At 43.9% G+C, this 24528-nt stretch overlaps 1 protein-coding gene across 1 annotated transcript in view; it reads right to left on the bottom strand.

Moving 5' to 3' along the window:
• Positions 1-2996: 2996 nt before the first annotated feature.
• The window catches only part of LOC121585771 (START domain-containing protein 10-like), a 58214-nt gene continuing 36682 nt past the window's right edge, over positions 2997-24528 (bottom strand). Inside the window, exons 2-6 of the mRNA XM_045225521.1 lie at positions 19477-19624; positions 17040-17143; positions 16468-16585; positions 3722-3774; positions 2997-3326 (exon numbers count right to left, since the gene is read on the bottom strand). Of these exons, the coding sequence (XP_045081456.1) occupies positions 3105-3326; positions 3722-3774; positions 16468-16585; positions 17040-17143; positions 19477-19624 (645 nt within the window). The 3' untranslated portion in view covers positions 2997-3104. The remainder of the gene's footprint in view (positions 3327-3721; positions 3775-16467; positions 16586-17039; positions 17144-19476; positions 19625-24528) is intronic.

Below are 24528 nucleotides of genomic sequence, written 5' to 3'. Positions count from 1 at the left end.
GGCAACTTTGTTGCAGTGGTGAGTTTACTCCACAAAGTATCAAGGAGATCCTAATTAAAGGGGAGGGTAGCGGTGATGTTTAGCCGACATTTTTCCAGTAAAAAAAAAAAACACATTATCCGTCAACTTCAAAGTTGCACATAATGGTAATTCGTAAACATACATGCAATCTTTTGACTGCACTACATTGCCTTTGTGCAAGAAATGTAAGAAAGTTTTGTTTTTAACTTTCAGAATAGGCATAATGCTAAAGAATGGACACCTTGCAATCAGGTAATTTAATTATACTGTGTTGGGGGCCCTACACACTTGTTTTAAAAACATTCCCTATTGCCTACAAAATAACAAAAAAACGAGTGTGCATAGTTAGGTTAGGTGCATGGGTGGAAAAAGGTAATGTGACGTGGCCTTCAGTAGGACTACTGATACAATAGATCATGTGACGTGGCCTTCAATAGGACTACTGATACAATAGAACCAAACAACCTGATGAGAGATCAGAATTTTAAATAGCTACAAAAATGTGGATGTTGAGGTGTAACCAAGATGTGGTGTTGGATTTTTCTGACCCCCTTCACCCTGCCTGACACACACATACATATATTACACATTTTTCACATTAGTTCAAGTTCCATGGGGTATCATGAATCACACACTGTTATTCAAAAATCAAAGGCAGCTCAGATTATGGATAATAAAATGGATGATCTTTGGAGATTATGAGTGCACAGTGCAATAAAATCACACGCTTTAATATTTCAAAGATCACTCAAAATGGAAGACATTTTATACTAGACAAAGCAATGAACTGTGAGTTCTAAAGCAAAGATTTTGTGCCGTGTGAGAAATCTAGACAACAGTGGAGTTTCCTTTCCCTCAAAAACAATCTGACCGATGCGGACAGGAAATGGGACAGGAAGTAGCACTGGGGAAACAGGAAGTGCCTGAGACAATACAGATTCTGAGGATTGGCCCCAGCTGCATTTTTAAGTCTGAAAAAGGATACAGCCACACATAAACGTTCCTTATCTACGGAGAAAAACAAACATTGCGGTCAAAATTGGAACTTGTATACTTAGAAATTAAGATTAGGAATCAAGAACATCAGCCGCGAAGGTCTTAAAATCAGGAGACAACTTCTCTTTATTTAACATGCGTTTATATGAACATGATGTCTCTCCATTTTGGAAACATGTCCGTAAATCCTACCAAAAGACAGTTAGAATTCAATGAAACCACATGCCTGATAATAACTTTATTAATTAATAAAGACAAAATCTTTGATATTCAGTCAGGACAGGCAAGACCAAAGTATAACTGAGGTAATGACCTTTTAACAGCTAAACACGTTTCATGACCCCCTAAGGTTATAACAAGCTATGACAGATTATGACTGATTATAATGATTCCTTTTACGGGTCAGGACAGGAGCTTGTATTCCCTCAGGTGTTGTTATGGTGACATCTCTCCATCTCTCCTCCCCTGTGACTGTCATTAGGAGCCTCAGTAGGCCATTCACTGTACAATAGCACACTTGTCTTGGTGCATTATGCTAATTCACTTCCTACCAAAATGACAACATTCCATTGTTCTAACCCAGCTTTTCCCAAACTCGGTCCAAGGGGGTGCACGTTTTGGTTCTTGCCCTAACGCTACACAGCTGATTCAAATTATCAAAGCATGATGATTACATTTACATCATTTAGCAGACGCTCTTATCCAGAGCGACTTACAGGATCAATTAGGGTTAAGTGCCTTGCTCAAGGGCACATCGACAGATTTTTCACCTAGTCGGCTCGGGGATTAGAACCAGCGACCTTTCAGTTACTGGCACAACACTCTAAACCACTAAGCTACCTGCCGCCCATTAGTTGATTAATTGAATCAGCTGTGTAGTGCTAGGGCAAAAAACAAAACGTGTACCCTTTGGGGTCCCAAGGACCGAGTTTGGGAAACCCTGTTCTAACCGCTCAAGGCTTCCGAACACTGGGCGATGAGGAAATGTTATGACATATTACTGCCACTGGGAGGCACTAGATACCAGGAAATATATTGTAGTAGGTCGGCTGCATGATAGGACGGCTGTCTATTGGCAATGGCTGTTGTATAACACTTCAATGAAAGCTTGGTCAAATCAAACATGAATATGAAGAAAAAACATGTTCAGAGTCTTGGAAACATTTAAAAATGGTCTTGAAATTAGTTTTGAAATAGAATTGATAATAATGTAAAACATTGTCTATGTTTACATTTTAGCAGACGCTCTTATCCAGAGCGACTTACAGTTAGTGAGTGCATACATTTTCATACTGTCCCCCTGTGGGAAACGAACCCACAACCCTGGCGTTGCAAGCGCCATGCTCTACCAACTGAGCTACCATTTAATTGAAGGGTAGCACCGTGCATACGTTGTCCATTTTTGCTATATGAAATTACCCTGTTAAACATTTACATTTTTTTTTTTTTACATTTAGTCATTTTAGCAGACAATCTTATCCAGAGCGACTTACAGGAGCAATTAGGGTTAAGTGCCTTGCTCAAGGGCACATCAACAGATTTTTCACCTAGTCGGCTCGGGGATTAGAACCAGCGACCTATTCGGTTACTGGCACAACGCTCTTAACCACTAAGCTACCTGCCACCCCTAAACCCCTCTGACTCAATAAGTTATAGATCAATTACCAACTAAATGCAACAAGACAAAAGTTGCAGATCAAAATGATAGTAAATCATGCATGTACATTGTTGGTACTGTACACACACTCACACTCACACGGAAACACACACACCAAACCCAACACAGAGAGTGTGTCCGAAATTGCACCCTATTCCCTATATAGTGCACTATTTATGGGCCCTGCTCAAAAGTAATAATAATATGCCATTTAGCAGACGCTTTTATCCAAAGCGACTTACAGTCACGCGTGCATACATTTTTGTGTATGGGTGGTCCCGGGGATCGAACCCACTACCCTGGCGTTACAAGCGTCGTGCTCTACCAGCTGAGCTACAGAGGACCGCACACTCTATATAGGGAATAGGGTGCCATTTTAAACACATCCACACAATTCTATACAAACAAAGTCTCTTCACTCAGAGTTAGCCTAGGTCTCTTCATCGTCACTGTGATGTTGAGCTTGTTTCTCCTCTGTCAGGCTGCTCTCGTCGATGTTCTCCAGTGAGTCAGCTCTCTGCAGTACGAGGTCAGCCACGTTAATACACGGTAAGGTGTTCTGCTCAGGATACATCCAGGGCTTCAGGTTAGGGTTGTGCTTCCTCTTCCACTCTGGATACTTCTGACAGGCCTTGAAGATCTTCTTCATGGCCTGGGGGGTGAGAAGGAGCACAGATATTCAGATTCTAAATGGATGTGTTTAGTGAAGAGCCTCTCAGATAAGACTTGCAGCCATGTTCTGAAGGGGTTTTTATAAGTAGGCAATAAACTGTAAATTATGAGTTTATAAATAGTTTATAAATGTGTAATGAACAGTTATAACACCATGGTATTACTTTTCATGGTATTCTTGATAGTGATTTTGGAATCAAAACAGTCATAACATCTTTTGGAAGTGCATGAACTTCCTGAAACCACTAGATTGAGACAGAGGTATCCAATATTGTAGGCTACCCCTGCTTTGTCAGGCACACTCTCTAGTTCTCGGGTTTCAAGATACCACATTTCCAAGACAGATTGATCATCATAATAATATTATAATATTACCTTTGGTGCTACGAACTGAGAAACTCTATTCACCACCCACTTTGGAAGGGAGCCTGCAGTTCAAACAAAAACATGAAACAGGCTTAGTACAGACAGCGGCAATTCAAATTCAAGGACTTTCAAGTACTTTTTCAAGCACTCATTTTTATTTTCAAGGACTATCAATTTGTAATAGTTCATATAATGCAATTGTTTGTAGTCGCCACCAGATGACAGTATATCGCCAAAACCTCATAAAAACAACAACGTAGTATTCATCACCACCTTACAAGTTCTACTCAATAATACGTTGTTTCACTACTTACTTACTTACTACTACATACATAAGTGGTAAGTCAGTACTGATGATTTCGTAATTTGAGTAGTGATGAGCAGAGTTTTGGGACATGCCTACTGGTGTCACGTTCGTTCAATGACGGGTCAGACCAAGGCGCAGCGTGATATACGTACATGTTTATTCAACTAAATAAACACACGACAAAACAATAAACGAAACGTGAAATCCTACGGTAGCTACAACAAACCTTAACCGGAAACAAGATCCCACAACACATTAGTGCCAAATGGCTGCCTAAGTATGATCCCCAATCAGAGACAACGAGCGACAGCTGCCTCTGATTGGGAACCACACCCGGCCAACATAGATATACACATACTAGAATAACCCCATATAGAATATACACACCCTGACTCAACATATACGAGTCCCCTGAGTCAGGGCGTGACAACTGGTGAACAAACATTTCCTATTCGCATTACTACACAATTCCATCTTAATGGCATTTGGGAATCTAATAATTAATAGCTACGAAAAAGCGTCCTGCTTCCGACTGGTAGCTTTAGTGTTTGCGGGCGGGAGAAGGGTGACAGGACCGCGGCTTGGTAAAGCGGAATATCGCGGGCGACCTGTGAATGAGGCGATTGGCAAAAAAAGCTCTGGGGGTTGTTGCAGAGAAAATGTCACATAACGTAGAACGGACGCCAGCAGGATGCAGCGTTGTGTCTTCCCCCTTTCATGCGGCTCTTCAGGGCCGATTCACCCCATGCTCACATTTTTTTGCACGGTACACGGTGTCGGTTGGTTGGGTCCAGTGATGTAGTGGTAAAAAAAAAAAGAAGTGGGTAAACTGTACTGAACAAAAATATAAAACATGTAAAGTGTTGGTCCCATGTTTCATGAGCTGAAATTAAAGATCCCCGAAATGTTCTATACGCACAAAAGGCAGGCTTGAATCTACATTTCCCGGGATTTTAGCTATCAGTGTGACGCTTGGCGGCGCCTAATCGGTCAGTTCTGTACCTGGCTGAGCGGCGAGCTCGCTTAACAACCACAGCGCCAAACGTGAGGAAATAAAACTCGGTAGTGTTATGTATGGTACGACGTGCTGTACGTCGTACTGTACGTTGTTATGGTTTACGACAGTGTGCTGCGTTACGGATGAATGGCTTGTCAGAATGCGTGGCACATGTCATTAAACGACAGAGTGATATTCAATGTGAAACTGTGCAGATGTCCGTTCTTCTACAACTAGGCTAGATATAACATTGGCGACGAAGATGGCTGAATTCAGTTTACCACCGCCAGCACCATTCCTCGCCGTGCCTGGCGAACCTCCAGTCCCGTGGAATAACTGGCTTGATAGTTTTAACACTTATCTAGAAGCTATGGACTTTTCTACAATCTCCGACAAGCGGAGGACAGCACTGCTCCGTCACTGCCTTGGTACAGAGGGACAGAGGATTTTCAGAGCGCTTGGATCGGCTCCTACATTCACTGCTGCAGTCAGCCTCTTACGGAACCACTTCGCCGGGAAAGAGCGAGTGCTCCTCCGACGCTACCGGCTACGGAAGAGACACCAACGGCCGGGTGAGTCCATTCAAAGCTACGTGGCTAATCTGAGGGATTTGGCTAGCTCTTGTAACTACGGGACACTTCAGGACGAGATCATCAGGGATCAGTTGATAGAGGGGACGTTATGTGAAAAGACAAGGGAGAAACTGCTTTTGGAATCGGATAATTTACAACTAGATGGAGCTATTAAAATAGCACTCCAGGTTGAAGCGGCGTTGGAATGCTCCTCTATGCTAACAGACAGCTCTGCAGCATACACTCGGCCTCCAGCCATTCTCACACAGCAGCTTCAGCCCGAGCAGGCGCACTACAACGATCACGCGCTGCGCACGCCCTCCCGCGTCGATAGCTGCATGGACACAGACACCGACATGCCCGTGCAGCAGGCACACAGACAAACAAACAGAAGTAGCTGTGGCAACTGTGGGGCTAGCTCTCACAATTCAAGGGCTTCAAACTGCCCAGCCCGTGGGAAAATATGCAAGAACTGTTCAAAATACAATCACTTTGCGAAAGTGTGTCGTTCTGCCCCTGCTACTAGCTCCACCCAGAACAGGCCCTTAGTTTCATCTCACTCTCAACATGAACACACGGAAATCCGAACCGTCTCCACCAACCATGTGTCATTCAGGACATGCACTGTGCAGCTGGGTGAGGTGGGTTTGCCTTTGCTGCTGGATACTGGCGCTGCGGTGTCGTTGCTCAACCTTGCCACTTACTACAAGTTTTTCAGTCACCTACCACTCCAACAGCCCTCCACTGCCCTGTGTGGGTACGTGTAGATCCAAGATAGACATTGCAGGCACCCTCCAGGTCCCAGTACACTACGGCACCAAACATCTGCCATCATTCACATTTCATGTTGCAAAGCGGGGTGCCAACCTCCTGGGCCTCGACCTCTTCACAGGCTTGGGATTCACACTGAGAGATGACAGTGGGTCAGCTATCTACCAGGTTACCTGCACATGGCAACAGAACTGGCCGACTCTGTTTGATGGACTGGGCTGCCTCACAGCCTTTACTCACAGGCCCCTAGTGAATCCGGAAGTGACCCCAGTCATGCAGCCCCTGCGGCGCATTCCCTTTGCACTGCGTGATGACGTCACAAAAGATCTCCAGTCACAGTTGGATGCAGGCATCATTGAGCCAGTCAACGCTGCCCCCTGGATTTCAAACTTGGTCATTGCAACCAAAAAGTCCGGTGGAATCCGGACCTGTGTGGATCTCCGTGCTGTGAACAAGGCCGTTGTCCCGGATAAGTACCCCTTGCCTACAGCTGAGGAGCTGACCGCACAATTCCATGGCTCCACGATCTTCACGAAGCTTGACCTTCGTCAGGGTTATCTTCAGGTACCCCTCCATGCAGCTAGCAGAGACCTCACGGCCTTTGTCACACATGCTGGCGTGTTCAGATATACACGCATGCCTTTTGGACTTAGCTCCGCCCCCAGCTGCTTCCAGAAGGTGATGAGCACCATCCTCGCTGGAATACCTGGGGTGGCGGTCTATCTGGATGACATCGTGGTCCACGGCCCTGACCTCCACATCCATGATTATCGACTCCACAGAGTATTCAGTGCTCTACTGCGGAACAACCTGACCCTGAACGGTGGAAAGTGCACCTTTGCAGCTCCAGCCGTCGAGTTTGTGGGCTTCCGCCTGTCGGCCAAAGGCATTGCCCCACTCATGTCGAACATTGAAGCCGTCCACCGGATCCCCGGAACCGACCTCAGCCTCTCAGGTGGCCTCATTCTTGGGCATGACAGCTTACTACCTCCGGTTTCTGCCCCATTACTCTCAGACCACAGCGCCCCTTCGCCAGCTCCTCAAGAAGGATGAGCCATGGGCCTGGACGGCAGCCTGCTCAGACGCGGTCCGCTCACTGAAGAGCCAGCTCACCACAGCCCCAGTCTTGGCTCACTTTGACCCCGTCTGCCACACCATTGTCACATGTGACGCCTCAGCTGGAGCACTAGGAGCTGTCCTCTCACAGCTGCAGAATGGCATTGAGAGGCCCGTCGCCTTCGCCTCAAGGGGCCCTGAGCCCCACAGAACAACGGTACTCTGTGGGCGAACGAGAAGCACTGGCCTGTGTCTGGGCGTGCGAAAGGTGGCACCTCTACCTATATGGCCGTCTGTTCACACTCCGAACCGACCACCAGTCCCTCACAACGCTACTGTCAGCATCAGGAACTGGCCACAAGCCACTTCGGCTGCACAGATGGGCCGACCGCCTCAGACAGTATGACTATCAGCTGAAGTTCACTCCGGGGAGGGATAACGTGGTGGCAGACCTCCTCTCACGCTCCTTTGACGCTCCTACTCCGACCGTCTTGCCAGACGACAACGAAACAGAGCTTGTACAAATGCTCTACGCTCCTCTTCAGTCAGTCGTCTCACTGGAGGAGCTGAAGCAAGCATCGGAACAGGATCCCACACTGTCTACCCTGCGCACCTACATACGCACTGGATGGCCAGCACATGTGCCGGAAGAGCTGGCGACTTTCGCCAGAGTGAAGCACCGAACTTTCTTGCTGGGAAGAAGTCTGTGTCTCTCGAGGGTTTTGCACTGTGGTCCCGAGTGGCCTGCGTGCGCGTGTTCTATCCATGGCGCACGAGGGTCACTTGGGCATAGTCAAGGTCAAACAGCGATGTCGAGACCTTGTGTGGTGGCCAGGCATCGACCACGACATTGAAGCCCTGGTCAGGGATTGTGCTGCATGCCTCCTCAGTGGGAAAACAGGACAGTCCGCCCCACCCCCCTGCAGCCTCTCGCATGGCCGTCCCACCCCTGGGAGCACATCCAACTGGACATCTGTGGCGAGATCCATGGACACGCAGTCCCTCACCATCAGCGCTTCCTGGTGGTGGTGTATGACCTCCACTCTAAGTGGCCAGAAGTGGTTCCTGTCGGAACTGTCACAGCACAGGCCATCGTGGACATCCTAGACAGCCTGTTCACAAGGTGGGGCCTACCCTCACCCTTACCACGGACAATGGGCCCCAGCTAACCTCTGCCGAGTTCTCCTCATATCTCAGCAACAAGGGAATCAAACACATCCGCACGGCCTACTACAACCCACAAGCTAACGGAGGGGTGGAACGCTTCAACCAAACGCTGAAGAACGGCATCAGAGCGCACCTGGTCCAGGGGTGCACGTTCCAAACTGCTTTGAATCAAACGCTAATGCACTACAGAGCAAGCAAACACACAACAACACAGGTCTCCCGGCATCCCTCATGCTAGGTCGTGAGATGGAACTGCCACTGGACAGACTCAGAACACAGAGAGTAGCAGAACCGGCGACTAGGCGCACCCAAGAACAGCAGGCAGTGACCAGGCACCAAAGAGCAATGAAACAGCGTTTTGACAAGGCACACAGGGTGAAGAAGTCGATCATCCAAGTGTCAGACTGGGTCCGAGCCCGACGGCCTCAGCGGTGCAACAAAATGGCCTCATTCTGGTCGGACCCCCTTGCAGGTCAGTCGACAACTGGGGCCCGCCACATTCATGATGAGCAATGGATCACGCTGGCACGCCAGCCGCCTCAGAAAAGTCCCTGCCCCTCAAGGAACACGAAGGCACACAAAACAGACATGCAGGCCAGAGACGCCACCGGATGGACCTCCTCCACCACTACCACCTGAGCCCCAGCCTCTGTGGGTTCCCCAAGGGCCAGAGCCACAAGCGGTGGCGGTGGAAGAAAGGCCTATGCGGGCACGAACTCGCCCTGCTTATCTGGGGGACTACTTAACCTCTTTTCATTCTTAGGCTCCGTTAGGTGTCTTAGTCAACCTCCAGGTTAATGGACTGAACTGGCTAGTTTGGAGAGTCCATCCGTTTAAGGGTTAATGTTTATTTCTTACAGGTATCACTCTAGGTTCTTGCCCTATGGACATTTTATATATGGTACCAGTCCCTGGTTTTGGAAAGGGGGGGGAAATGTTATGTATGGTACGACGTGCTGTACGTCGTACTGTACGTTGTTATGGTTTACGACAGTGTGCTGCGTTACGGATGAATGGGTTGTCAGAATGCGTGGCACATGTCATTAAACGACAGAGTGATGTTCAATGTGAAACTGTGCAGATGTCCGTTCTTCTACAACTAGGCTAGATATAACAGGTAGTCTGCCTCAAAATTAATTCGCAAGACCAATACATTTTTATAATATTTTTCAGAAACATATTTGATCATTATCTGTTCTCCTCATTTAAATTCAAGTACTTTTCAAGCACCAACTTCAGAAAATGTCTGATTTTCAAGGTATTCCAGTACTTGAATTTCAGAGTGTCAAATTCAAGTACTTTAAGCACCTCAAGCACCTTGTGCGAACTCTGATGAAGGTTTAACACCAATACAATATTTGGCAGGCCTATGATATCAAATAGAATACTGAAAAATGTGTTTTTCTCTCTTTAATAAAACACACTGCTTGCTTTCTGTTGATATAGTTCCTGGTTTACAGTAATGACAGTATACAGGACAGAAGTGTTGATAAACAGGCCTCCCGAGTGGCGCAGCGGTCTAAGACACTGCGTTGCAGTTTTGCGGCGTCACTACGGCCTGGGGTTCGATCCCCGGCTGTGACTGAGAGTCCCAACTGTGTCCCCACCGCCATCAAAGTTGCCCAAAGTTAGTGAGTGTAGATGGTATTGGGATATTGTTATATCACGTCGGCACCAACGATGTTAGGATGAAACAGTCAGAGGTCACCAAGCGCAACATTACTTCAGCGTGTAACTTAGCTAGAAAGATGTTTTGGCATCGAGTAATTGTCTCTGGCCCCCTCCCAGTTAGGGGGATTGATGAGCGCTACAGCAGACTAGCACAACTCAATCACTTGTTGAAAACTGTTTTCTGCCCCTCCCAAATAATTTTTAGGTAACTGGCCCGCTTTCTGGGACTCCCCCACAAACAGGATCAAGCCTGGCCTGCTGAGGAGTGACGGACTCCATCCTAGCTGGAGGGGTGCTCTCATCTTACCTATCAACATAGACAGGGCTCTAACTCCTCTATCTCCACAATGAGACAGGGTGCAGGCCAGGCAGCAGGCTGTTAGCCAGCCTGCCAGTTTAGTGGAGTCTGCCACTAGCACAGTCAGTGTAGTCAGCTCAGATTTCTCCATTGAGACCGTGTCTGTGCCTCGATCTAGGTTGGGCAAAACTAAACATGGCAGTGTTCGCCTTAGCAATCTCACTGGAATAAAGACCTCCTCCATTCCTGTCATTATTGAAAGCGATTGTGATAATATCACATCTCAAAATAGGACTACTTAATGTTAGATCCCTCACTTCCAAGGCAGTTATAGTCAATGAACCAATCACTGATCATAACCTTGATGTGATTGGCCTGACTGAAACATGGCTCAAGCCTGATGAATTTACTGTGTTAAATGAGGCCTCTCCTCCTGGTTACACTAGTGACCTTATCCCCAGCGCATCCCGCAAAGGCGGAGGTTTTGCTAACATTTACGATAGCAAATGTCAATTTACGAAGAAGAAAAATACTGTGTTTTTGTCTTTTGAGCTTCTAGTCATGAAATCTACTCAATCACTTTTTATAGCTACTGTTTACAGGCCTCCTGGGCCGTATACAGTGTTCCTCACTGAGTTCCCTGAATTCCTATCGGACCTTGTAGTCATGGCAGTCAATATTCAAATCTTTGGCGACTTTAATATTCACATGGAAATGTCCACAGACCCACTCCAAAGGGCTTTCGGAGCCATCATCGACTCGGTGGGTTTTGTCCAACGTTTCCAGACCTACTCATTGCCACAGTCATACCCTGGATCTAGTTTTGTCCCGTGGAATAAATATTGTGGATCTAAATGTCTTTCCTCATAATCCTGGACTATCGGACCACCATCTTATTATGTTTGCAATCGCAACAAATAATCTGCTCAGACCCCAACCAAGGAACATCAAAAGCCACGCTATAAATTCTCGGACAACCCAAAGACTCCTAGATGCCCTTCCAGACTCCCTCCACCTACCCAAGGACGTCGGGGTACAAAAATCTGTTAACCACCTAACTGAGGATCTAAATGTAACCTTGCATAATACTCTAGATGCAGTCGCACCCCTAAAAACAAAAAACATTTGTCACAAGAAATTTGCTCCATGGTATACAGAAAATACCCGAGCCATGAAGCAAGCTTCCAGAAAATTGGAACGGAAATGGTGCTCCACCAAACTGGAAGTCTTCCGTCTAGCTTGGAAAGACGGTACCGTGCAATATCGAAGAGCCCTCACTGCTGCTCGATCATCCTATTTTTCCACCCTAATTGAGGAGAATAAGAACAATCCAACATTTATTTTTGATACTGTTGCAAAGCGAACTAAAAAGCAGCATTCAACAAGAGAGGATAGCTTTCACTTCAGCAATGATAAATTCATGAACTTCTTCGATGAAAAGATCATGATCATCAGAAAGCAAATTACGGACTCCTCTTTGAATCTGCGTATTTCTTCAAAGCTCAGTTGTCCCGAGTCTGTACAGAACTGCCAGGACCTAGGATCAATGGAGACACTCAAGTTTTTTAATCCTGTATCTATCGACACATTCACGAAAATAGTAATGGCCTCTAAACCTTCCTGCTGCCTACTGGACCCTACTCCAACTAAACTACTAAAAGAGCTACTTCCTGTACTTGGCCCTCCTATGTTGAACATAATAAATGGCTCCCTATCCACCAGATGTGTACCAAACTCACTAAAAGTGGCAGTAATAAAGCATCTCTTGAAAAAGCCAAACCTTGACCCGTAAAATGTTAAAAAAATATTGGCCTGTATCAAATCTCCCATTCCTCTCCAACATTTTAGAAAAAGCTGTTGCGCAGCAACTCACTGCCTTCCTGAAGACAAATAATATATACGAAATGCTTCAGTCTGGTTTTAGACCCCATCATAGCACTGAGACTGTACTCGTGAAGGTGGTAAATTACCTTTTAATGTCGTCAGACCAAGGCTCTGCATCTGTCCTCGTGCTCCTAGACCTTATTGTCGCTTTTGACACCATCGATCACCACATTCTTTTGGAGAGATAGGAAACTCTAATTGGTTTACACAGACAAGTTCTTGCCTGGTTTAGATCTTATCTGTCGGAAAGATATCAGTTAGTCTCTGTGGATGGTTTGACCTCTGACAAATCAATTGTACGTTTTGGCGTTCCTCAAGGTTCCGTTTTAGGACCACTATTGTTTTCACTATATATTCTACCTCTTGGTGATGTCATTCGGAAACACAATGTCAACTTCCACTGCTATGCGGACGACACACAGCTGTACATTTCGATTAAACATGGGGAAGCCCCAAAATGGCCTACCCTGGAAGCCTGTGTTTCAGACATAAGGAAGTGGATGGTGACAAATGTTTTACTTTTAAACTCGGACAAAACAGAGATGCTAGTTCTAGGTCCAAAGAAACAAAGAGATCTGTTGGATCTGACAATTAATCTTGATGGTTGTACAGTCGTCTCAAATAAAACTGTGAAGGACCTCAGTGTTACTCTAGACCCTGATCTCTCTTTTGATGAACATATCAAGAATATTTCAAGGACAGCTTTTTCCCATCTTTGTAACATTGCAGAAATCAGAAACGTTTTGTCCAAATACGATGCAGAAAAGCTAATACATGCTTTTGTCACTTCTAGATTAGACTACTGCAATGCTCTACTCTCCGGCTACCCGGATAAAGCACTAAATAAACTTCAGTTAGTGATAAACACGGCTGCTAGAATCCTGACTAGAACCAACAAATATGATCTTATTATTCCAGTGCTAGCTTCCTGTTAAGGCTAGGGCTGATTTCAAGGTTTTACTGTTAACCTACAAAGCATTACATGGGCTTGCTCCTACCTATCTCCCCGATTTGGTCCTGCCGTACATCCCTACACATACGCTAAGGTCACAAGACGCAGGCCTCCTTATTGTCCCTAGAAATCTAAGCAAACAGCTGGAGGCAGGGCTTTCTCCTATAGAACTCAATTTGTATGGAATGGTCTGCCTATCTCTGTGAGAGATGCAGACTCGGTCTCGACCTTTAAGTCATTACTGAAGACTCATCTCTTCAGTAGGTCCTATGATTGAGTGTAGTCTGGCTCAGGGGTGCGAAGGTGAACGGCAAGGCACTGGAGCGACGAACTGCCCTTGCTGTCAATGCCAGGCCGGCTCCCCTCTCTCCACTGGGATTCTCTGCCTCTGACCCTATTACGGGGGCTGAGTCACTGGCTTACTAGTGCTCTTCCATGCCGTCCCTAGGAGGGGTGCGTCACTTGACTGGGTTGAGTCACAGACATGATCTTCCTGTCTGGTATTCCGCCCCCTCGGCTCGTGTGGTGGAGGAGATCTTTGTGGGCTATACTCAGCCTTGTCTCAGGGTAGTAAGTTGGTGATCTGTTGATATCCCTCTAGTGGTGTGGGGGCTGTGCTTTGGCAAAGTGGGTGGGGTTGTATCCTGCCTGGTTGGCCTGTCCGGGGGTATCGTCGGACGGGGCCACAGTGTCCCCCGACCCACCCGTCTCAGTATTTATGCTGCAATAGTCTAAGTGCCGGGAGGCTAGGGTCAGTCTGTTATGTCTGGTGTAATTCTCCTGTCTTATCTGGTGTCCTGTGTGAATTTAAGCATGCTCCCTCTAATTATCTTTCTCTCTCCCTCTCTCCCTCCCTTCCCGGAGGACCTGAGCCCTAAGATCATGCCTCAGGACTACCTGGCCGGATGACTCCTGGCTGTTCCCAGTCCACCTGGTCGTGCTGCTGCTCCAGTTTCAACTGTTCTGCCTGCGGCTCGGGAACCCTGACCTGTTCACCGGACATGCTACCTGGTCCCGGACCTGCTGTTTTCGACTCTCTCTCTCTCTCTCTCTCTACCGCACTTGCTGTCTCGACCTCTGAATGCTTGGCTATGAAAAGCTAACTGACATTTACTCCTGATGTACTGACCTGTTGCACCCTCCACAACCGCTGTGATTATTATTTGACCCTGCTGGTCATCTATGAACGTTTGATCATCTTGAATAACAATCTGGCCTTAAATGGCCATGTACTCTTATAATCTCCACCCGGCACAGCCAGAAGAGGACTGGCCACCCCTTTCTGGTTTCTGCCTTTCTAGGGAGTTTTTCCTAGCCACTGTGCTTCTACATCTGCATTGCTTGCTGTTTGGGGTTTTAGGCTGGGTTTCTGTATAGCCCTTTTTTACATCTGCTGATGTAAAAAGGGCTTTATAAATAAATGTGATTGATATGCAGTAGATATAGTTCATGCAGGACCCCTGGTTTACAGTAAGGACAGTATACAGAACAGAAATGTGACGATGGTGTGCCAGCTGTTTTCCATGTTATGAATATGAGCTTTACAGCAACACACACACACACACACACACACACACACACACACACACACACACACACACACACGCAAACACACACACAGCAATGGAACAGAAGGCATTAATTATCAACGGGGTAGCCTGGAGCAGCACAGAAAACAGATGGCATCAGCAGATTCATAAAACATGTCTTCTGCAGTGGTGGTGTTATACTGGTGCAGGGGGCCATCAAAGGCTTCCTGAGGCTTCACACACACAGACACACTCACACACACACACACACACACACACACACACACACACACACACACACACACACACACACACACACACACACACACACACACACACACACACACACACACACACACACACACACACACACACACACACACACACACACACACACACACACACACACACACACACACACACACACACACACACACACACACTCACACACACACACACACACACACACACACTCACACACACACACACACACACACACACACACACACACACACTCACACACACAGACACACACACACACACACACACAGACACACACACACACACACACACACTCACACACACAGACACAGACACACACACACACACACACACACACACACACACACACACAGACACAGACACACACACACACACACACACACACACACACACACACACACACACACAGACACAGACACACACACACACACACACACACACACACACACACACACATCACACACACAGACACAGACACAGAACACACACACACACACACACACACAGACACAGACACACACACACACACTCACACACACACAGACACAGACACACACACACACACACACACACACAGACACAGACACAGACACACACACACACACACACACACACACACTCACACACAGTCTCTTCTCACTCAAGGACAGAAATTAGGCTGTAATATGAGATAAAACTGTTGTTAAATTACAATGGAGCACACATAGTAGTTTTAGACAATATGGTTATCTGCTGCACCCTGCCATTGGGTTTAGAAAAGGTGCAAGAGAAGATATATACTATAGTGAAATGGTCTCTCCACACTTAAATCAGATGCAATGTCAGTTTTTAATGGCTACGCTTTCGGTCAGTAATGGCCTTCTTTAGAGCACAGTCGTTAAAAGCACCTTAAATATCTTGGATAGGAAAGATATGCCACAGGTCATATCATCAGCCTAGTAGGTTTAAAAAAAAAAGTTACTTATGAAACATAATCTTGTTGCGTTTGATCTTTGCTTGATTCCTCCCTAAGACCTATGTTTGTGTACACAGAGATATTTCAACAGGACTCTCTCAGTGGAGTGAAGCAAGGGGAGTTTCAGCTAACAGGAATGGTGTTATGTACACAAACAGTTAGAGCAGTGTTCTCATAGCACCCTACGACAGCGATGCACTGTGTCCAGATTCAGTGTTGACCAGCATAGAGCTGTACTGTAAACACCAAAACACGATGTTATGTAAATCATTTAAGATGCTCAGTACCTTTATATAACCAGTGAAAAGGTTTACCTTTGGGATCGACCTGCGTTAGGTAATAGAGAGTGGAGGAGTTTTCTCCGTTGGACTGAATCAGGTAGCCTGTCAGCAGCGACACCGCTCTCACGTAGTCCTTTTTGGGTGGATATTGCTGGAATAAGACCAATCAAATTAAAGTATTATTCATTACTGAATTACCATAACAAATTAAACCAGTCAGCTGTTCGCATTATGTTCAGACAATTTCTTTAAAAAAAAAAAAAAATATTCTGTTAAAAGTCACAACAGAGGCCATGTAGGGATGTCGACCCAACCTCTACAGTAGACTGCGCCTCTGGCAGGGCTTTCTTATGGAGGCTGCCAAACAGCACTAATGGCATCTATCAATTGTACAAAATTCACTAGGAGACACGCTCAACTATAGATAAGTAAATTCATCTTTGGGTGCTGTAGCCCAAAAGTAATCCTACTTGTATGAAAAAGACGACCAGCCACTCGTCCATTGTGACGGCTGATAATAGATACTTTGTGAGCGCTGGCCTTCTTTTTTCATTGTGTAGTATTTCCCGAGCCAACCAACATCGTGTGTCGATAAAGGTACATACCGGGTGTTTGACAGAGTAGTTGATGATCAGGTAGTCGTTGCCCAGAGGAAGCCATGATCTCATGGTGACGAAGTCCCTGTTCTTCAGGGGGCTCGGGCACTTCCCTACAGACACAATGACAACATGACTTTAGTGGAAGATGTTTCAATGTGTCCACGTGTACACATACATGTAGCATTCTATTGTCTAATTCTCTAGAGTTCTCAATGATTCTCAGTGATGAACTGCCTCACAACCCAGTCTATTCAGTCTATTTCTATGACTGACTAGATTGCGTGTTTGCTGTACTTTTCATCTGTAACATGTGGTTACAGTAGGCCCAGTCATAGAAACACTTTTTACTATGAGAAACATGGTTTAGTCTACTACATGTGGGGCATCATTGAATCATACTGGCATATTGACTCACACTGACTGGCATTCAAGGTTAAGTATAATCAACTGTAATACAGTGCATTTGTAAAGTATTCAGACCCCTTGATTTTGTTACGTTACAGCCTTATTCTAAAATAGATTAAATCGTTTTTTTCCCTCTTCAATCTACACACAATACCCCATAATGACAAAGTGAAAACAGGTTTTTAGTAGTAGTGACAGTACTGTTAGTCTCTCTGTGGGATAGTAGTGACAGTACTGTTAGTCTCTCTGTGGGATAGTTGTGACAGTACTGGTTAGTCTCCTCCTCCTCCTCTTCCTCATCCTCCTCCTCCTCCTCCTCTTCCTCCTCTTCCTCCTCCTTCTCCTCCTATTCCTTCTCCTCATCCTCCTCCTTCTCCTCCTCCTTCTCCTCTTCCTCCTCCTTCTCCTCCTCCTCCTTCTCCTCCTACTCCTTCTACTCTTCCTCCTCCACCTCCTCCTCCTCCCATTCCTCCTCTTCCTCCTCCTCCTCTTCCTCCTCCTTCTCCTCCTACTCCTTCTCCTCTTCCTCCTCCTTCTCCTCCTCCTTCTCCTCTTCCTTCTCATTCTCCTTCTCTTCCTCTTCCTTCTCCTCCTACTCCTCCTCCTCTTCCTCTTCCTTCTCCTCCTACTCCTCCACCTCCTCTTCCTCCTCCTCCTCCTCCTTCTCCTCCTACTCCTCCTTCTCCTCCTTCTCCTCCTCCTCCTCCTCTTCCTCCTCCTTCTCCTCCTACTCCTCCTTCTCCTCCTCCTCCTCCTCCTCTTCCTCTTCCTTCTCCTCCTACTCCTTCTCCTCCTCTTCCTCCTCCTCCTCCTCCTCCTCCTCCTCCTCCTCCTCCTCCTCTACCTTATTTTCACCTCTAATGAAAGAAAGGAATAGAGGAATCTGAAGTTGCTGGATGTTATCTGCTTTGAACTTGACAACCCATCTGCTTTGTTCTTGACAACCCATCTGCTTTGACTCGCAAGAGCACACACACACGCATGGAAGTACACACATATACACACACACACATACATACACACGCACAAACACATCAACTGTTATGACGGTCCCTGACGAGTTCCTGATGAGTCAGAGCAACCTTCTGCTTCCACCCCGGCTATAGTTTCCACCTGCCTCCTGAATACTGATTCAATACCAGGAGGCGTATCATCAGTAAACAATGTGACACTTACTCACAGGAGTGATGTTCTACGTCTGACACTAACTCACAGGAGTAATGTTCTACGTCTGACACTAACTCACAGGAGTGATGTTCTACGTCTGACACTGACTCACAGGAGTAATGTTCTACGTCTGACACTAACTCACAGGAGTAATGTCCTACGTCTGACACTAACTCACAGGAGTAATGTTCTACGTCTGACACTAACTCACAGGAGTAATATTCTACGTCTGACACTGACTCACAGGAGTAATGTCCTACGTCTGACACTAACTCACAGGAGTAATGTTCTACGTCTGACACTGACTCACAGGAGTAATGTCCTACGTCTGACACTAACTCACAGGAGTAATGTTCTACGTCTGACACTGACTCACAGGAGTAATGTTCTACGTCTGATACTGACTCACAGGAGTAATGTCCTACGTCTGATACTGACTCACAGGAGTAATGTTCTACGTCTGACACTAACTCACAGGAGTAATGTTCTACGTCTGACACTAACTCACAGGAGTAATGTCCTACGTCTGACACTAACTCACAGGAGTAATGTTCTACGTCTGACACTGACTCAAAGGAGTAATGTTCTACGTCTGACACTGACTCACAGGAGTAATGTTCTACGTCTGACACTGACTCACAGGAGTAATGTTCTACGTCTGACACTAACTCACAGGAGTAATGTCCTACGTCTGCCACTGACTCACAGGAGTAATGTTCTACGTCTGACACTGACTCACAGGAGTAATATCCTACGTCTGATACTGACTCACAGGAGTAATGTTCTACGTCTGACACTAACTCACAGGAGTAATGTTCTACGTCTGACACTGACTTACAGGAGTAATGTTCTACGTCTGACACTGACTTACAGGAGTAATATCCTACGTCTGCGTTGACAGTAAGCCTGCCGATATCGTGGGTGTCAATCATGTTGCTGTCCCACTTCTTCCGGTAGCTGGTGTCATGAAGGACATCGTAAAGGGTCTCAGCAGTCACGTCCTTGCACACTATCCTCATCTGAAACAACAAGTAAAACACATTATATAGAAACATTAATTGATAAATATAATTGCGTAATAAACCTACACCGATAAACCCTGTAACTACATTGTTGCTACTACAGTCATAGGACTAGGGTTAGATATGAATAACAAGGTAGGACAGTGATTGATTCAACTTCCCTGAACTGCGGCCTCTGAAGCTGGCACTGTCTTCAGTATCAATTAAGTTTTTGAACGATGCATTTTATGAAAAAAGATCTGACACAAAAAACTGCTACGGTCTCTCTTCCAGAAGGATTTGCGTTAACACATTGTTATTTGGAATATTGCCCATAGATCAGTCCGTGTTTAATAGAAAAGATTGCACTGTGCAGAAAACCTTCAGCAACTGTAATTCAAAAGATCTACAGGTGTTATCATCATAACAACAACATTTGAAGTTGAGGAAGTTGAATATATTATATTACAGTAATACCGGTGTGACCATAAGGAACCAACGGAATACACAAGGACCTGAATTAAATCATTTACCATATGAGCTATATTAGTTGAATTAATAATAAGCTATATGAAGTGTTACCTTGGAGAAATTACATAAGATTACATCCATCTTAATCCACTCTGTTTATATTACAGTATACATCATATTAAACTCTATCCAGTATAGTGTCCATCATATTAAACTATATCCAGTATAGTGTCCATCATATTAAAGTCTATCCAGTATAGTGTCCATCATATTAAACTATATCCAGTATAGTGTCCATCATATTAAACTCTATCCAGTATAGTGTCCATCATATTAAACTCTATCCAGTATAGTGTCCATCATATTAAACTATATCCAGTATAGTGTCCATCATAAATACTCTATCCAGTATAGTGTCCATCATATTAAACTATATCCAGTATAGTGTCCATCATATTAAACTATATCCAGTATAGTGTCCATCATAATAAACTCTATCCAGTATAGTGTCCATCATATTAAACTATATCCAGTATAGTGTCCATCATATTAAACTATATCCAGTATAGTGTCCATCATAATAAACTCTATCCAGTATAGTGTCCATCATATTAAACTCTATCCAGTATAGTGTCCATCATATTAAACTCTATCCAGTATAGTGTCCATCATATTAAACTCTATCCAGTATAGTGTCCATCATATTAAACTATATCCAGTATAGTGTCCATCATATTAAACTCTATCCAGTATAGTGTCCATCATATTAAACTCTATCCAGTATAGTGTCCATCATATTAAACTATATCCAGTATAGTGTCCATCATAAATACTCTATCCAGTATAGTGTCCATCATATTAAACTATATCCAGTATAGTGTCCATCATATTAAACTATATCCAGTATAGTGTCCATCATAATAAACTCTATCCAGTATAGTGTCCATCATATTAAACTATATCCAGTATAGTGTCCATCATATTAAACTATATCCAGTATAGTGTCCATCATAATAAACTCTATCCAGTATAGTGTCCATCATATTAAACTCTATCCAGTATAGTGTCCATCATATTAAACTCTATCCAGTATAGTGTCCATCATATTAAACTCTATCCAGTATAGTGTCCATCATATTAAACTATATCCAGTATAGTGTCCATCATATTAAACTATATCCAGTATAGTGTACATCATATTAAACTATATCCAGTATAGTGTCCATCATATTAAACTATATCCAGTATAGTGTCCATCATATTAAACTCTATCCAGTATAGTGTCCATCATATTAAACTCTATCCAGTATAGTGTCCATCATATTAAACTATATCCAGTATAGTGTCCATCATATTAAACTATATCCAGTATAGTGTACATCATATTAAACTCTATCCAGTATAGTGTCCATCATATTAAACTCTATCCAGTATAGTGTCCATCATATTAAACTATATCCAGTATAGTGCCACAGTGTCTCCGGACCGCTCCTGTCTCAGCCTCCAGTATTTATGCTGCAGTAGTTTATGTGTCGGGGGGCTGGGGTTAGTTGGTTATACCTGGAGTACTTCTCCTGTCTTATCCAGTGTCCTGTGTGAATTTAAGTATGCTCTCTCTAATTCTCTCGTTCTCTCTTTCTCTCTGAGAACCTGAGCCCTAGGACCATACGTCAGGACTACCGGGCATGATGACACCTTGCTGTCCCCAGTCCGCCTGGCCTTGCTGCTATTCCAGTTTCAACTGTTCTGCCTGCGGCTCCGAAACCCCTACCTGTCCCAGACCTGCTGTTTTCAACTCTTTAATGATCGGCTATGAAAAGCCAACTGAGAGACCTGAGCCCTAGGACCATACGTCGGGACTACCGGCCGTGGTGACTCCTTGCTGTCCCCAGTCCGCCTGGCCTTGCTGCTATTCCAGTTTCAACTGTTCTGCCTGCGGTTATGGAACCCCTACCTGTCCCAGACCTGCTGTTTTCAACTCTTAATGATCGGCTATGAAAAGCCAACTGAGATTTATTCCTGATTATTATTTGACCATGCTTGTCACTTATGAACATTTTTGAACATCTTGGCATGGTTCTGTTATAATCTCCACCCGGCACAGCCAGAAGAGGACTGGCCACCCCTCATAGCCTGGTTCCTCTCTAGGTTTCTTCCTAGGCTTTCGCCTTTCTAGGGAGTTTTTCCTAGCCACCGTGCTTCTACACCTGCATTACTAGCTGTTTGGGGTTTTAGGCTGGGTTTCTGTACAGCACTTCGAGATATTAGCTGATGTAAGAAGGGCTATATAAAATAAAATTGATTGATTGATTGAGTGTCCATCATATTAAACTCTATCCAGTATAGTGTCCATCATATTAAACTATATCCAGTACAGTGTCCATCATATTAAACTGGATAAAGCATAGTGTCCATCATATTAAACTCTATCCAGTATAGTGTCAATCATAAATACTCTATCCAGTATAGTGTCCATCATATTAAACTATATCCAGTATAGTGTCCATCATATTAAACTATATCCAGTATAGTGTCCATCATAATAAACTCTATCCAGTATAGTGTCCATCATATTAAACTATATCCAGTATAGTGTCCATCATATTAAACTATATCCAGTATAGTGTCCATCATATTAAACTATATCCAGTATAGTGTCCATCATATTAAACTATATCCAGTATAGTGTCCATCATATTAAACTCTATCCAGTATAGTGTCCATCATATTAAACTATATCCAGTATAGTGTCCATCATATTAAACTATATCCAGTATAGTGTACATCATATTAAACTCTATCCAGTATAGTGTCCATCATATTAAACTCTATCCAGTATAGTGTCCATCATATTAAACTATATCCAGTATAGTGTCCATCATATTAAACTCTATCCAGTATAGTGTCCATCATATTAAACTATATCCAGTACAGTGTCCATCATATTAAACTGGATAAAGCATAGTGTCCATCATATTAAACTCTATCCAGTATAGTGTCCATCATATTAAACTCTATCCAGTATAGTGTCCATCATATTAAAGTCTATCCAGTATAGTGTCCATCATATTAAACTATATCCAGTATAGTGTCCATCATATTAAACTCTATCCAGTATAGTGTCCATCATATTAAACTCTATCCAGTATAGTGTCCATCATATTAAACTATATCCAGTATAGTGTCCATCATATTAAACTCTATCCAGTATAGTGTCCATCATATTAAACTCTATCCAGTATAGTGTCCATCATATTAAACTATATCCAGTATAGTGTCCATCATAAATACTCTATCCAGTATAGTGTCCATCATATTAAACTATATCCAGTATAGTGTCCATCATATTAAACTATATCCAGTATAGTGTCCATCATAATAAACTCTATCCAGTATAGTGTCCATCATATTAAACTATATCCAGTATAGTGTCCATCATATTAAACTATATCCAGTATAGTGTACATCATATTAAACTATATCCAGTATAGTGTCCATCATAATAAACTCTATCCAGTATAGTGTCCATCATATTAAACTATATCCAGTATAGTGTCCATCATATTAAACTATATCCAGTATAGTGTCCATCATATTAAACTCTATCCAGTATAGTGTCCATCATATTAAACTCTATCCAGTATAGTGTCCATCATATTGAACTATATCCAGTATAGTGTCCATCATATTAAACTCTATCCAGTATAGTGTCCATCATATTAAACTCTATCCAGTATAGTGTCCATCATATTAAACTCTATCCAGTATAGTGTCCATCATATTAAACTATATCCAGTATAGTGTCCATCATATTAAACGATATCCAGTATAGTGTCCATCATATTAAACTCTATCCAGTATAGTGTCCATCATATTAAACTCTATCCAGTATAGTGTCCATCATATTAAACTGTATAAAGCATAGTGTCCATCATATTAAACTATATCCAGTATAGTGTCCATCATATTAAACTATATCCAGTATAGTGTACATCATATTAAACTATATCCAGTATAGTGTCCATCATAATAAACTCTATCCAGTATAGTGTCCATCATATTAAACTATATCCAGTATAGTGTCCATCATATTAAACTATATCCAGTATAGTGTCCATCATATTAAACTCTATCCAGTATAGTGTCCATCATATTAAACTGGATAAAGCATAGTGTCCATCATATTAAACTATATCCAGTATAGTGTCCATCATATTAAACTATATCCAGTATAGTGTCCATCATATTAAACTATATCCAGTATAGTGTCCATCATAATAAACTCTATCCAGTATAGTGTCCATCATATTAAACTATATCCAGTATAGTGTCCATCATATTAAACTATATCCAGTATAGTGTCCATCATATTAAACTCTATCCAGTATAGTGTCCATCATATTAAACTGGATAAAGCATAGTGTCCATCATATTAAACTCTATCCAGTATA

This window comes from Coregonus clupeaformis, chromosome 2 (assembly GCF_020615455.1).
Source record: "Coregonus clupeaformis isolate EN_2021a chromosome 2, ASM2061545v1, whole genome shotgun sequence".
In the NCBI taxonomy this organism is placed as follows: Eukaryota; Metazoa; Chordata; class Actinopteri; order Salmoniformes; family Salmonidae; genus Coregonus; species Coregonus clupeaformis.
The sequence above is the reverse complement of the archived record's forward strand: the minus strand, read 5'-3'. Positions and strand labels throughout refer to the sequence as shown.